At 37.0% G+C, this 11929-nt stretch overlaps 3 protein-coding genes across 3 annotated transcripts; all 3 read right to left on the bottom strand.

The window, feature by feature from the left end:
- Positions 1-54: 54 nt before the first annotated feature.
- Positions 55-5307, bottom strand: LOC116305290 (superoxide dismutase [Cu-Zn]). Its single transcript, XM_031715170.2, has 5 exons — positions 5154-5307; positions 3989-4085; positions 3200-3272; positions 1419-1536; positions 55-961 (listed from the first exon to the last, which is right to left on the bottom strand). The coding sequence occupies exons 1-5, from the start codon at positions 5214-5216 to the stop codon at positions 854-856; spliced, it is 459 nt and encodes a 152-aa protein (XP_031571030.2). The 5' UTR covers positions 5217-5307; the 3' UTR covers positions 55-853.
- Positions 5308-5788: 481 nt separating this feature from the next.
- Positions 5789-8520, bottom strand: LOC116305326 (superoxide dismutase [Cu-Zn]). Its single transcript, XM_031715213.2, has 4 exons — positions 8367-8520; positions 7324-7420; positions 6290-6477; positions 5789-6089 (listed from the first exon to the last, which is right to left on the bottom strand). Exons 1-4 carry the CDS (start codon positions 8430-8432, stop codon positions 5979-5981), a joined length of 462 nt encoding a protein of 153 aa, XP_031571073.1. The 5' UTR covers positions 8433-8520; the 3' UTR covers positions 5789-5978.
- Positions 8521-8915: 395 nt separating this feature from the next.
- On the bottom strand, positions 8916-10599 carry LOC116305324 (uncharacterized). The gene is made up of 2 exons (XM_031715211.2): positions 10415-10599; positions 8916-9473 (listed from the first exon to the last, which is right to left on the bottom strand). Exons 1-2 carry the CDS (start codon positions 10464-10466, stop codon positions 9112-9114), a joined length of 414 nt encoding a protein of 137 aa, XP_031571071.1. The 5' UTR covers positions 10467-10599; the 3' UTR covers positions 8916-9111.
- Between the last annotated feature and the right edge of the window lie 1330 nt (positions 10600-11929).

Genomic DNA, 11929 nt, shown 5'->3' on the forward strand with positions numbered 1-11929 from the left:
CCCTTTCTTTGTAATTGCATTTTCATTAAAAAAATTTTTTTCACTTTTGCTTTTCATATTTATTTTGCTCGTTTTTCTTTTCATTTCTTTGGTATTCTAGTTCCCATTTTGATAATATACATAGGAAGATAAAGCAAGAGGTCATGTAACTTATTCCATTTTTTTTTTTTTTTTTTCTGAAAGAGCATCTATATCTAAAAACATCAACAATAATCCAGTTTTGAGTTTTCTTTTGCTGACAGCCCTAGCCTCAGTTATGCGTTAATATATTCAGCTATTCAACCAAGACCCGTGGAATCTTAATCAATTCCTATTGTTCCATAGTACCTAAAGTACTACAGTAAAGGAAAGAACACATTCGTACACAATCAAGACTAATACTGAGCAGAGCGAACTCCAAGTGGGAGTATATGGTTTTTTCCCTGTTAAAAATTTTTCTTTGTCGTTCATTAAGGTAAACCACTTATTAGAAACATCTCATAACTTATATATAAATTATTGTACCAAGTATATATCATAACATATCAAATTCCAGACAATTTTTAAAAGGTTTGCCTTGGTATTCAGTTTTCCACCAAATTTCTATTGGTTTAATGCTTAAGTGTAAAACTACGAAAGAACAACTTCTAAGATAAAAATGCCTATATAAAGACAAATATATTTTTTTCCGCATCCTCAACATAATCTAGAACATACCAAAGGAAGGATTTGTGGTTTTTTTGGATCTCACCCCTCCCCTCCTTTTCCCTCCTTCCCTATACAGTCATCTTTAAAAAAAATACTAATGAAACATAGGTTAGGGTCTATATCTATCTGTTGGCTATAAATAAGTTGGCTCATCAGGAATAATAGCTCATTTAGTTATCCCTATGACACCACAAGCCAGACGTCCTCCTGCATTCCCTGTAGTTAGACTTAGTTCATGGCCACCTTTGCCGAGATCATCTACTCCCTCATGCACCTGCAAGAAGATGAAAAAATATTTTCACTGACAGCCAAAAATAACTTATTTGCAGATAGGAACTGAGTTTTGAAGGCATTAAATTAACAGCCAATTGCCTAACAAACCTGCAGCCCTCATCCATGATGAAATTTGAATTTAGGAGTTAATTTTTGCAAAGGGAGGAAAACCAGAACCCCAAGAAAGACCCATGAAGCACAAGAGAGAACCAACAAGCAACTCTGCTCACATACAACATCGAGCCTGGCAGGACTTAAACCCAGGTCGCATTGGTGAGAGATGAGCACTCCCACTGCTACTTTGTCCATGTTTCGCAAGGCATGGTTTTGAGGGGAGGGGTGGGTTCTGAGAATGTTACCACACTTTCTGAGGGAAAATACAGGACTGCAGTGTTGATTAGAAATAAAAAATTCTTCTCTGAAAAAGTTCTCTAAACAGAAACCTGATCATAACTTACCACTAATGATCTCCCGATAACAGAATATTGCCCTGTAAGGCTGACCAGCGGGTCTGTAATGTTAACTACAGCTTTGCCATCACTGTCTGCTTCTATGTTACCTAGATCACCAAGATGTCTGGAATCAAGAAAAATTTAAATAACAAATTATAATAAAAAATTTTTGTTAATAACATCTCCATAGTTTGTGGGTTTAGCAATCTGGGTTTATGAGGTATTGGGCCATGTAATATACAATACAATACAATTTTATTTGGCACCTTATACTAATAGTACATGAGTGTTTGATTCCAAATATATTATAGGTATATATATATATACTATGTATTAGATTATTTTCTTAATTCATTTTCACGTATCAGCATACATTGATGAATGTATGCTGATATGGCTCTTTGTAGAGACGCTGATTTTGAATTGATTAAGAACATAAAACGACTGTCAGCGCTCATATTGTTGAAATTAATGCTGGTGTTTTTTTCTATGAACTCTCTTAAGTCGTTTCTATGAGAATTATATAGTGGACACCAAACTAGAAAGTGTTTTTCGTTTTCTACTCCCGACTTACACACTGGGCAAATCCTTTCATCGTAAATGAGATAAGGCCTCTTATACCTCCCCGTTTCTACTTCAAGCTTATGGTTACTAATTCTTAATTTTGTAAGCGCCACTCTGTGCTTAATATTGGTGACTTGACTTAAATATTCTTCAAAGTTATAATCCGTTTTGAACTGACGAAAGACTCTGAGTTTATTTTTATGTCTGTTGTCTTTCCTTTCATCATTGTGGAGATTACTCCATAAAATTTGCCTCTCAATGTCATATATTCTTTGGGTTATTATTTTTCCATATTCATACCATCTTGGAGAAAGTTCATTTTGTTTCATCCAAATTATCCCCAATCCGAGTTGTTCTAAAGTAGTTTTAATTTTTATGCTCCAAAAGGCTTTTTTAGTTTCATTTTTAATATCTTGGTAGACTTCGGCTGAAAGTTTTTTTGGGTGTAGTTCCGACTTTATAATTTTATGCCAGAATTTAAAGCTTCTACTGCATGCTTTGCATTTTAGCGGAAACCTTCCTAACTCAGCTCTGCATGCAAGGTTACTAGCATTCTTTGTCACCTTGAGGAGCATTTTGCAAAATTTCAAATGAACAAGTTCCATGGGCTCTTGGTCTTTGGTGCTTAATGTTTCGATACCCCATATCTCACTTGCGTATAGAAGTATTGGTGTAACAAGCGAGTCAAACAGTTTTATAGTTAATTTGATATTGGATGTGAAAAATTCACCCATTTGTTTTTTCATCTGAAATAGTGCCTTTAATGCAGCTTTTTTTAATTCTTGTTTTGCAAACGTAAAGTTTCCAAAGGTTGTAAAATTTAATCCTAAATATTTATATGATTTAACGTTTTCTAGTTTAGATTTGTTCAAATAGAATTGGAAGTTATTCATTGTCTTCCCTGTATTATTGAAAACCATCACTTTTGTCTTTGTTATATTAACTGTTAAGCCTGATTGTTCACAAAATGCCTCTAGCTTGTCGAGATATTTCTGAAGCCCTTTAGCAGATTTAGAGAACAGAACCAGGTCATCTGCATATAAAATTCGTGTAATAAAAGTTTTTGTGTGGAGCCATGGGGGGGGGGGGGGGGGGGTATTTGACAATTTGTAGTTTTCTTGGATGGTAATCAAAAGCTACTTCCAAATGACAACAGGGGAGAATCCTAAACTTTAGCTATTACAGTCTTGATATTTTAAAAATAATTCCATTTTATTTGCAACCTTTCTTTTAGCTCTTCTGGTGCACCATGAGTCTTTCCAAAAGGGTTGTAATGAGCTCCAGCACTTGTACACCCTAGAAATGAGAAAGCACAGTCCAGTGTAAAGGTAATTCGATGTTAAGAATATAAATAATTAGAATTAAAATTAAAATAATGAAAGTTTTTATCATTATTTATATAAGTGTCTAGCCGTTGTGGCGCTTTAACACTATACTGGGGCACTTTTAAGCTCACACACTTGTCTACCACTACATTTGATGTTTTATGCACACAATGCTCAACTCACTTGTTGATTTTCAATTCAAATGGTAACTTGGATCAAAGGGTAAAGGGGTCGGTACCCTCTTTAGGAATGCCTCGATCAGCTCCTCAAAACCACTAATATAAATAATATTAAAATAATATTTTGAGAAGAAAACTTAAGAATGTTTGAGAAATTTTATTTAATTTGTTGTTAAAATATGCAAAGGCTCAGTGTGACTATATGCAGGGACCAATGCAGCATAGTTTTGAGTGGGGGGGGGGGGGGGGTGGGCTTATCTGGGGGGTCCTAGATTAGAATGCCCACATCTCCTGAAATAAGATTTCCAGACTTGCCACAGTTTTGAGGGGCAGTTGCAACATAACTATTGCATTAAAGTGCAAGTCAAACCTTTAGGCAACTCATAATGGAGAGACCAGAAAATCATTTTGGGCTAAAAGCGAGGGGGCTTTACCCCTGCCTTTGCAGTCCCTGTTTTTCTCAAAAGCTTGTACAACTATGGAGTTATGACTAGACATAGCTACTAACCATTTGTGCTGTCTCCAAATTCAAGGATGTGGAATCCATGTTGACCTTCAGTTAGTCCATTTATCTCACCAGTTATTCTACAAGGCCCATCTGGTATCTGTAAAATAATTGAAGTAAAGATACCACAGTTTTCATTACTAGTGTGAGCTGATCAAGTAAGCAGTTGTGACAGGAAAATTGGGCATTAGATTACTGTCAATCAATGAACTGTTTAGTACCGTCTTTACACTCTGATTGACTGTAGTGTACTGCCTGTCCCTGTTTCAATGGGAGGGTAGCAATCAAAACAGTGGTAAAACTCTTTATTATTTGAATTCTACCATTATGATATATAGTAAGAGCTAGATCTTGCAGATCTTAGAGGTGATAATGTGGTTGTCTGGGAAGTCAGGGTATCCTCTTCATACTATAGTATACATTATTACATTTGGCATCTGAGCCCTCCAGAGGCATAGCCAGGGGGGCCAATAGGGCTGGGTCTCCCTATCCTAATGCTGTAGAAAGCTGTTCATCTATGTAGTCATATGACAAGTTCAACTTACCAATGCTCTGAAAATGGGTTTTGTCCCACCACCCCCCAAGGGAAGATCCTGGCAAAGCCCCTGACCCCCACCCTCTCCCCTCACCCCTCACCCCTCTCCACCTTGGTACCGTACACAACTATACCTGACCGCCGTACCGTACCTCTAGGCCTTTACAACCAAACACTTTTATACTTTTGTTGGAGTTCTACATTAATTATATTTTTTAAGTTTTTAATCTTAATACTGAAGCTTAAGATTGAAGTTGTTACTTCTTAAAGCCTTATCCAAGCGCGTTATCGGCTTGTAAAGATGTGTTACTAGTAATAACCGAATCAAGTTAATCTTTCAAATACCTTTTTAAACGCGATAAATTTAATCTGTCTTTATCATGCAGCTTTGTCAAAACAACAGTTTAATATATATACGTTTTCAAGTAGTTTTCTTATCTATTGGAAGATAAATAGAGCGATTTACTAGTTTATACCCAAATAAACGCTAAGAGTGACACCAGTTTTAGAAAAGTTTAGGATTTACAGCCAAAATGGTGTCAAGTTGAGCGGCCTTGGAGTTAATCATGGCGGTAATTTTTTTGAAAGTGAAGTTTATTAAAGAGATAAATATATATTTTTTGATCAACATACCTCTTGAATAAAATGAATAGTTCCTTGGACACTTCCAACGAGGCAGCAAACTGCTCTGATCATGTTATTTGAGCATCTAAAGGCGAACTTTTAATACACAACTGAGCATGCAACCATACAAAACTTTGGTTGACAACAGACGCTGGCACCACAGGAAGCCCAACATAAACAACTCCACAGCATTCTTACGTCACAACACAAGCCATTTGCGACAAAATGAAGTCACGTGCTAATATATCATTTTGACAGTCATGTGCTTATTTCCTGCAAATGGGCTATTGTACAGACTCGTACCCAGTCGCTTCTCTTGTCTTATTGATCTCATGCTGTGGTTTATGGGAAGGATTTAGTGAGTTCCCGGCGCAAAAAAAAGCGTGAAACAAATGACTGACTGGGTACAAGTCTGGCTATTGCATACATGAGATGAAAGGGCGACTAAAGGAGTGAAAATGGATTGCTTGAAACCTCTATATTTTATGAAAGTCAGGATATTGCTAATTTACAGATCGCAAATTTGAGTGCTAAGTTTTGCGGAAAGGAGATAGACAGAAAGACAGACAGACAGACAGACAGACGCAGATAATCACTGACAAATGGATGGAAAATTCAACAATAAAAGACACACACTACTCATGTATGGTTCAGATTTTCTTTTATTACTTTAAAACAGAAACCAGTACACCTGAACAAGACATGCTGCCATGGTGACAATGTCGAACACTGTCAGATTCAAATGCATGTAGATTAAACTATAACACAATTTACAAATCTGATGTAGATTACTTTCTGTTACTATTTTATTGGGAATAGATCCGGGTAGCTGAATCAGACAGGGCAGATGCCGATGACACCACATGCAAGACGACCACCTGCATGGCCTGTTGTAAGACTGTCATCATGGCCACCTTTGCCAAGATCATCCTCACCCACATGTACCTTCAAACAGAAAAAGATTTTTAATGGTGCATCTATTCTTTAACATACTTTAGGGACCATTCATTATTTCTTGGAAGGGGGAGGGGTGAGTGAGAAAATGGGAGGCCTTGAAATGTTAGTGACTGTGAAAAAGTGGGTCTTGAAATAATTGAAGTGTTATATGTAGGAAACAAAACATCAACAAAATTACATGCTCTTACCACAACAGATCGTCCCACAACAGAGTGCTCCCCAAGGAGAGTGACTTGTTTGTCCATCATGTCAACTTTGGCAACTCCATCTTTTCCAGCAACTATGTTACCCAGATCACCAACATGTCTTTCGGCATCCTCAGGTCCTCCATGATTCTTGTTGAAGGGATTGAAGTGAGATCCAGCACTGGTGCAGCCTTTAGATAGAGGTAATCAAGCAAGAGGGGAATTAGTGTGGAGTAAGCGAGTCAGGAAAGCATAAAATGGTCCTCTCCAAACTCTGTAGTCAATTCGGGCACAATTCCCAGTTGCCTCATGTGAGCTCAGAGTTGGTTGTTTCTTTTTTTGACTACTCTGAAGGTTTTTCCGGTTTTTCTCCCCTCTCTCAAACCAACCCTGACTAATTCAAACTGCTTAAGAGTTATGCTCCAGGGTTATATGAACTGTTTAGCAGCTGAAAGAGGTTCCTCCATTAAGCTCGACCCCATTTATTTGCGCCACTTAAATAACGCCATTCTCTTTTTGTTTAAAACACAGTGAAGGTTTATCAAAAACTAATGAACTTATCTGAGATTGCTTAAGAACCACAGGTACATCGCCAGGGATGGTGTCAGGGTGGCATGAACAGCCCCCCTCCCTCTTTAATTTCAACAGTACTTCAACCATCAAATGGCAAATAGGAACCCCCCCTGACAAGAACCCTGGTGACAAGCCTTGCCATAAGCCAGCCAGCTGTATGATCAAACCAAACTTTATGACTAAGGTGTATACGCCTATTTAAAAAACATTGTCGGTCAGAGATATGATATCTGAAATCTGAGACTGAGTAGCTGGTAGACTGTGATTTGTAATATTTTCACAACCAACAAAGACAGTTTCCTATAAGATTGGAATATGAAGCATGAACCTCGAGTTAGAAATGTGATTTTTCCTATTTTAGCTAGAAAGCATAAAAGCACAAATATTTCATTTAGTCTCAGATTGCCTATTTCAGATCTCGGACTGATGCTTTTTGAAATAGGTGTATACCAAGAATAACCTACCATTGGTATTGTCTCCATACTGGTGGATATGGAAGCCATGCTTTCCTTCAGTGAGACCTGTGACTTCTCCTGAGACATGGCAAGGTTTGCCATCTCCCTAATAAAATGTAGTTTTTAGTATTAAATCTAAAGTGAATTGGCAAGGAAGAGTCCCCATTGGTCTTTGCTGCATTCTAGTTTGGCTTGGGTGCAAAATACACCATAAGGCACACATGCACAAGAGTAGTTAGTACCAAAGCTAGACAACAATGCACCACATTTGGAAGGTAAGTGACTATTGGACAAAAGAACTTCCCAGAAGTTTATATCCAAGCTATAACACAATGCACCATGTTTGGAAGGTGTGATGGAGGTGTGACTGTCAGTCAAAACCTTTCAGGAGTTTATACCCGAGCTGGACAACAATAGATCATGTTTGGAAGGTGTGTGAGGGGGCGTGACAGTCAACTTTTTAAACATGAGAAAACCAGGTCAAACCATCACTTCTGTTTTAAAACATGAAATTGAATATCAAAGAAAAACCTGGGGGGAGAGGGTTAAGTTTTTATACCAATCTTCTAGGTGTGTGATACAGGTGAGTATGTACTTCGACACTTATAAATAATATCAGTAGAAATTGAATGGTATCGACGATTACGTAATTCTTTGGCCTATTTGCACTTCAAATTATCCTCTTTCCATCATTTAGAAACTTCTCCGTCGATAGAACAAAAATCTTTCAACAACTCACACCTACCGACAATTATAAAAATGTACAATATTGAGTACGTATTGAGCTTAATTATCACGCGACGTCGAACATGTGCAAACGTTCTATTTTAATATTCAGTCTTCATCTACGAAATCTCAGCAACGATATGCTCAGTTTAATAATTTTGAAGTTTGATTGAAGTATAAACCAACTTTAGAACGAAAGAACACGATAAATCCAGTATAAAATGTCTCTGAATTAAGTCTAAACGTCACGTTGGAACGCCTTTTGTTTTGCCAAATTCTCTTACATAAATTTGCTAATTTTCGTCATTTTTTCAAGCAGATTTTACCTCCTGAGTGAAGTGGATGGTTCCTTTAACCTCTCCTATCAAGCAGCATACGGCTTTGACAACCATTTTCAGCAAAAATGTCTGGAAGGTAATATTCTAGATCACTGCACTGAAAGCAAGTTTGAAACTCCAAGGGCCAACTGAGGGGAAAGTACGTCATGGGTTGTGTTATAAGCTGTGTGTCGCAATTACCATATACACCAATTTCACTAACAGTCATCCATCAATTCCAGTTGCTGTATCTAAATTTTTACTGTATTTCCTTTATTCCAATACTTCCATCTAAAAATATCTTTTTCGTGATCTCGTTACTGTTCTAAGCACATTCATCTTTGAAAAACATGGATGAAAGAAGCCTTGCTTATTATGAAATACATTGCTTGCTGTCGCGTAGTGTCTTCTACTATAGTCGTCAACTCTGTAACGTTAGCCGTTAGCTCCAACGCGTTAAACAAGGTGATTAAGAAAAATAGTTTAAGTGCGTTACTAAGATTCCGTAGCTCACTGAATTAATAGCTATCAGTATATTTACATCAAACTACGACCATGAAAACTTGGATTTTTATTACCTCTATAAAATACCGTAACAAATTAGACAGACAGACAGTTATTTAGACAGACAGACTATAACAGCCAGAGGCACGCAGGCGTTGGGCAAGCAGGACGGCAGGCGGGGAGAGAAAGGCAAGAGTGAGGCAGGCTGATAAACAGACAGACATACATATAATCAATATACTTTTCTTTACTATATTGGGTGTGTGCTTCTTTTATAGTGTATGTAGGATAGTCCCATCTTCTCTCCTGAGTGCAGCACTTGTTTCTCTGCTCTGCTAATGATACTTCTCACAGACTCCTGTTGGGCTGAACTCTGCGTGTCTTTCTCCTTCTTAGAGAATTTCTCTGCTAGTTTCAGGTACTCCTTAGCGAGGCTCAGTTTCTTTCTAGCATTATTCAGCCTCCATTTCAGTTTTTCAGCGGGCGACGAGAATTTGGGCTCACTTTTGTTCGGACCTGTAGCTTCCGGTTGCACTTTGGTCTCTGGCTTCTCTTCATCAAGGTTATGCACAGTTTGAAGTAAGCTTTTTAAATTTTGCTCGGTTTTGCTACCTATTAAAAACATAAGAAGTTATATTCTTGGGGTGCAACCACATGACTCAAAATCCCTCGAGATATAAATAATGAGGAAACAGCCGCCATGTTGGTTGATCTATGAGGCTTTGTTATCGTCAACCAACATGGCGACTATGACGTAAGATGTAAACCATGACGTTACATGTACCCCCAAAGCAGGGCTTTGATTTTAAGACCCGCCCAGATAGGCAGATCTTAGTCTCCTTTGCATCTGGTCTTAGTGTAGTGACGTGACACTCTACGGATGCATCTTACAGTAGTCTGAGTCAGCAGGTTTGTGATTGATGGAAACGTTTAAAGCTTGTGGAGCGCACACAATCTCTTTCCCAAAGCCGTGAAATTAAAAACTAAGAACTCTGGGAACGAAGTTGGAGCGCGCAGAAACATCGAAAACACATAAACTAAGTGCAGTTTTTTGAAACCCATGTGACCGCTGTCTGGGTCACCGCTCACGCGGGCTCACATGGTTCGTCACATACCGGAGGTCACCACTTCCAAAAGATTTTTTTTTAAATGCGTTAAAATCAATTCCAATCTATTTCTCAATTGTCTTTTACTTAATTAGATCATCCATTATGTAATTTCATTCCATGTTTTGACAAAAAGACGTTTTAAAGACAAACGATAATTTATTCGCCATCCATGATCCCAACTCGAACTAGAACTACGAACTACAAAATGAGGAGTTTATCGATATAATTTAGCAATAAATGTAATTTTTTTTGATATGTTAAATTTCTAAATCTGAAGTCATTTTGACTGAGTACTGTGGCAAAAATGAACTAAATTTTCATAAGAATTTTTACTGGACAGCCTGATAACGTACCACCCGTCTTACCGAAGACTGGTTTCCAGTGACAAAAGTCATTTTAGCCAAAAAAAAAAAAATTTTAGCAAAATTAAACAGTAAAATTTACCTTTTGGTAAAGCAGTCGCCAAGGAGAAGATAAACAACATTAGCACAATCATTTTAATGAACTACGTTTTCCTTCATATGACTTCTGTTATTTTTGTGAGTTGTCAGAACCAGTTTCTCTATCTTGACAGGACACTTGTCCTAGCATGGTCTGTCCGTACAAATGGCACATCTATCAAAACAACAAAGTGACTATCATCGTGTTGAAAACCTTTAAAGACGTTTGGTATTTTTGATGATTTCCTGTGAAAATTTAATTCTAATTGGAAGTGACAGCTAGAGCAGGTGGCACTGCTGGATCTACTGAAAACCAAACCATGTCAGTTCAAGGTATTCAATGTGATCGAGTTTTCAACGTCAATTCAACGACGTCGAAAATGACGCTTTAAAACTATGAAAAAGCTTGAAATTTGTCCTTGATATATCTTTGAAGAGAAACTAATTGAAAGTGTTTTTTTAATAGTGAGGATTAATATTCAGACCCTAAAATTGAAGCAAGAGAACCATCCACCATATGCCGCAAGAGCCAGAAGGGATAAAAAAAAAATCAATAGATTCCTATGAAACCTCAATGTAGTCATTACAGAGGCTTAAAGGACAAATTAACGATAAAATTATAAACTTTAATTTATTCCTATCATTTATTTATTCTGGTCTCTTCTGCATAGAATCCATTGAAGTGTAAAAATGTATAGTGTCCACGTGGTCGAAATTTTCCTCTCTAGGTATATGCCTTATGGGTTTCAACCCGAATGATACTGCAAAACACAGAACATCAATTAAAACCCAATAAATTTATTACTGATCTTTTGAATAATCAGGAGAATCCCGTATTAATTTTGTTTGAACTAGTAGCCCCTCTGCTGAAGTTGAAGTTCAGCATATCAGTTAGTAATGATTTTTTCCGAGCCCATACGGTTCGAAAAGTTCATAGAGAGAAAAGAGGGAAAATATAATGAAATGCCCCAATAAAAGCAAACAAGTCCACGGAGACAAATGACCAAATGACGAAAAATGTCAGTTAAAAAAAGGAGAAGACTAGAGCTTTCTGAAGGAAGGATGAGACTAAAAAATATATATAATCTTATAACTCAGTCTTTTTATATTGCAAACAAAATGGGAATGAACTTTGAAACTGATAAAATTCAAGAAAGTTAGTCTAAAAATAGACTAAAAAGGTGCAAGCTTTTTCAGCATGATTACGGGACGCACATAAAAACCGCATTCCTAATCCGAAGCCAAATACTCGAGTAGTTCTGTTTCGTTGAGACGCCTTGACCGGCTTTTTAACTAACGAAAAGAGAAGAATCCTGCTAATAGCAATAGTATTGCTTCTTCAACAGGAATATGGGCAAACACTAAAATATCCGATCATGGAAGTAAAGAAAAAAATGCGGAAAAAATATAAAGATACTGATGATTTGCTTTGAAAATTAATTTATATTTATTCTTTAAGATTTTTACTAAAGATTAAACATATTTCATACATAAAAGATATAATGTATGAAGTATTTTA

The sequence above is a fragment of the Actinia tenebrosa genome, unplaced genomic scaffold (assembly GCF_029948245.1).
Source record: "Actinia tenebrosa isolate PJP-AT-01 unplaced genomic scaffold, QUT_ActTen_1.0 PGA_scaffold5__44_contigs__length_20552954, whole genome shotgun sequence".
Lineage (NCBI taxonomy): Eukaryota > Metazoa > Cnidaria > Anthozoa > Actiniaria > Actiniidae > Actinia > Actinia tenebrosa.

Coding starts and splice junctions, on each gene's coding strand:
- LOC116305290 (XM_031715170.2), bottom strand. CDS start 5,216: ATGATCAGAGCAGTTTGCTGCCTCGTTGGAAGTGTCCAAGGAACTATT. Junction 4,086..5,153: donor CTATTCATTTTATTCAAGAG/GTATGTTGATCA, acceptor ATTATTTTACAG/ATACCAGATGGGCCTTGTAG. Junction 1,537..3,199: donor CCAGAAGAGCTAAAAGAAAG/GTTGCAAATAAA, acceptor TCTTGATTCCAG/ACATCTTGGTGATCTAGGTA.
- LOC116305324 (XM_031715211.2), bottom strand. CDS start 10,466: ATGATTGTGCTAATGTTGTTTATCTTCTCCTTGGCGACTGCTTTACCA. Junction 9,474..10,414: donor GGCGACTGCTTTACCAAAAG/GTAAATTTTACT, acceptor TGTTTTTAATAG/GTAGCAAAACCGAGCAAAAT.
- LOC116305326 (XM_031715213.2), bottom strand. CDS start 8,432: ATGGTTGTCAAAGCCGTATGCTGCTTGATAGGAGAGGTTAAAGGAACC. Junction 7,421..8,366: donor CCATCCACTTCACTCAGGAG/GTAAAATCTGCT, acceptor ACATTTTATTAG/GGAGATGGCAAACCTTGCCA. Junction 6,478..7,323: donor GTATGGAGACAATACCAATG/GTAGGTTATTCT, acceptor CTCTATCTAAAG/GCTGCACCAGTGCTGGATCT.